The 3,086-nt window shown below is 34.5% G+C and overlaps 1 protein-coding gene across 1 annotated transcript; it reads left to right on the top strand.

Annotated features, from left to right (window-relative positions):
- The first annotated feature begins 405 nt into the window (after window positions 1-405).
- LOC132624863 (probable transcription factor At4g00390) lies at window positions 406-1,418 on the top strand. The gene has a single exon (XM_060339604.1). The coding sequence runs from the start codon at window positions 490-492 to the stop codon at window positions 1,228-1,230; it is 741 nt and encodes a 246-aa protein (XP_060195587.1). The 5' UTR covers window positions 406-489; the 3' UTR covers window positions 1,231-1,418.
- Window positions 1,419-3,086: the final 1,668 nt, after the last annotated feature.

The raw sequence follows: 3,086 nt of genomic DNA, 5'->3' as shown, positions 1-3,086 counted from the left end.
ACACCACTTAATTTAAAATAAAATGAAAGCTTAGGGCCGTTTGTCCATGTGAATTATTCACTTTTTGTGGGAATATTTTTTTCACTTTTTTCACTTTATGGTGTTTGGCCATAAAAATTTCAAATACAACTTGAAATTTGGAAAACAACCAAAACTTATTTTTCGCTTTTTTTCCCACTTTTTTCACTTTCAATACATTTAAACAAGCAAATATTCTTTGCAAAAACTATAATCAAACACAAATACCAAATAAAATGAAAAATATTTGATTTTCATGGCCTAACTACTATTAAAACACTATTTATTTAAAAAAGGGAGGAGTACTTTATTTATTTGGCAATTAAACTTATACATATATACAAACGTAGTTCAGGAATCATTGCGCTTCCCTTCCTCTCCTCTCAACGGTCAACAGTGATCATTTCAAAAGCAAAGTCCATTCCTCTCCTCTCAACAGTGAATCTTCCAAAATCATAATATATTGCTTCTATGGATTCTCGTCTAAACGTTTCCGAAAACAAAAAACACATGCAGAAAAAGGCCCAACGTCCCCAAGTTGAAGGTTCCACGGACAAAGAGTGGACACCTTCAAGTGAGAATTTGTCCACTCATTCTCTTACGAACTCACCAAGAAAACGGAAATTGGAAATTTCAGAGGTGAAGAGCACCACTCTTAGAGTATGGAGCGAAGAAGATGAAATGGCAATACTTCAAGGCCATCTCGATTATTCATCGATAAACAAGGCCAAACCTTCAACCAGTTATGATGCATTCCTTAATTTTGTAAAGGATAAATTGCAGACGGAAACAACAAAAGCTCAATTACGGAATAAACTCAAAGGATTGAAAAGGAAATATCAGGGAAACGTCGCCAAAAGGAGTTTTTCCAAGCCTCACGAGGAGAAAATATTCAAATTGTCAAAGAGAATTTGGGGCCATGGTGAGAAGGTGAAGAGTATTGAGACTAATAAAATTGATGAAAAGAATGTTGGTGGTAGTAGTTCGGGAATGTATTCGGACATGGTTTTAGGTGGAGGTAGCGCTGCTGATGTGGAGGATTGGTTCAAGAGAAACCCCGGCCAGTTAATTAGCGAGAAGGACAGGAAAAAGATGCTGGCGAAGTCACGATCCGTAAAGGTTGCTAAAGCTCGACTATATTTGAAGGAAATAGAAGTGATGGAGAAACAAACAAAGTTGGCCATTGATGCTCTAAAAGCCATTCACAAATGATAGGCCAGATTTTGTTGTTACTATGTTTGGGGTTTTTGAATTTTTGCTTTCTGTTTTCTGCTTTTGGTTTATTTAGGTTGCTGGTGATCTATCTGGTTCTAAGAACACTGATTTCTATAAGTGATGAGGTGAAGTGCTGCTCTCTTCTCCTTTTTTTGCCTCTGTGTAGTTGAAGATGGAGGATTCTAGTACTACATTTCAGCTTTTTGGTGACTTCTTTGGCTTGTTTAATTATTCGATGGAGTCTCTTATTCCTGACTTGGTAGTTTTTGTACAAAATATTTGTCTAGCATTTGGACGATTCTTTTAATGGGTAACCTAACTAGTTCTCCGATTTTACATATCAACGCTTTTCTTGAAGCTATTAGTTTAAGAAAAAATAGAAGCTATATCTGTTTGGCTTGAATTAATTGTGACGAAACATGAGTAATTATAGGATTGTAGGAAGTGGGTTTTTGGGTTTTTCAGAGTTGATTTTGTATTGTTGTACTGGTGAATGAACTACATGAATCTAAGTGTTAGTGTTTATTAGGTTGATATTGAAGGAGTATTTCAGTAGCTTATATTGATTTTGTATTTGTATAGTTCTGTTTGATTTATTCTGTCGGATTCTCTTGCTTTAGTATGGTGCTGATGTAAAAAAATTATTTTGTTGACCTTCTGTTTGGTTTATTCTGTCACATTCTCTTGCTTTAGTATAGTCCCTAAAGAAATTTTGAGACTAATTGCACATATATATATGGGGTCCTTTTCTCCTTACTTATTGTGACATCTTATTCTTATGAAGATTTTTCATTTTCTGTTTCATTATCCTGAAAAAAGGAGATCATAGGACATGGCTATCCTAACCTTAAGAGTGTTGAGCTATTTACTAGTATTCTGTTTGGTTTAAAGCTCACAAGTTTCGTGCTTTCTTCAGAACGTCGAAGTCGTTTTCTCTTCCGTGTCAAGCAACCAAAAGTTCATGATATATTATTAACTTTTTTTCACTTTCCTTGGTCCTTCTGGGTATATAATCTGATGCTTTACTTATTTTTCTCTGTTGATTATTGCGGTGTGAGATAATATTGTCTGGCAAATCAGCTTCCCAAGTGACTGAAATGCTGAAGTTGTCAAAATTGGAGGGACAAATGCAAGATGCTTGTTCTAGGTCATTATCAAGAATATGGTTTCTGATATTAACATTAAGCTACTCCTTCAAATTTTCTTTCATTCAATTTTGTCACCATCATGCTTGAAGATTCTCTGCTCATTTGTCAACTTCATTTTGTATAACAGGGTCTTCATTCCGCTATATTTTCTTTCATTTATTTCGTTTCTTCTCATTAGTTTTACGCCCTCTGTCATTGGTGCTGGTGTTTCAAATATCTGTTAAGAAATCTTAGTCTGCTCCTCCGTAATACGCAGTGGTAAGGTTTGGCTTCTTATTCAAAAATATATTATTTGTCTTCATCGTCATATTTTGGCTTCTTATTCAAAAATATATTATGTGTCTTCATCGTCATATTTTGGCTTCTTATTCAAAAATATATTATGTGTCTTCATCGTCATATTTTAGATTCAGACATAATTGTCAAACCAAAATAATGTTGGAGGGTAACATAATTTGACGGCTAGACTAATTAGGAATGCAGTATATCTGTTTGGGATAACTTTCTATATTTCGTAGGAAGTTAAACTTCGTTGTTCTTTTTCTTTTTTTCGCATTTCCTCAATTCTTGTGCTCTTTCTTCTCATATGATTGGCTTTTAAAAAGGTAATGGGCGTGTGATGTGTCTAATTAAAAATAGCCCAACACACATGTAGTTCGTATTTTCTTTGCAAATTCTGGCAACTTGAGTCCATATGCATTATGT

The sequence above is a fragment of the Lycium barbarum genome, chromosome 12 (genome assembly GCF_019175385.1).
Source record: "Lycium barbarum isolate Lr01 chromosome 12, ASM1917538v2, whole genome shotgun sequence".
In the NCBI taxonomy this organism is placed as follows: Eukaryota; Viridiplantae; Streptophyta; class Magnoliopsida; order Solanales; family Solanaceae; genus Lycium; species Lycium barbarum.
This window is presented reverse-complemented; position numbering and strand designations above follow the sequence as displayed.

Bases quoted from the DNA above. Each gene is read 5' to 3' on its own strand.
- LOC132624863 (XM_060339604.1), top strand. From the start codon at position 490: ATGGATTCTCGTCTAAACGTTTCCGAAAACAAAAAACACATGCAGAAA.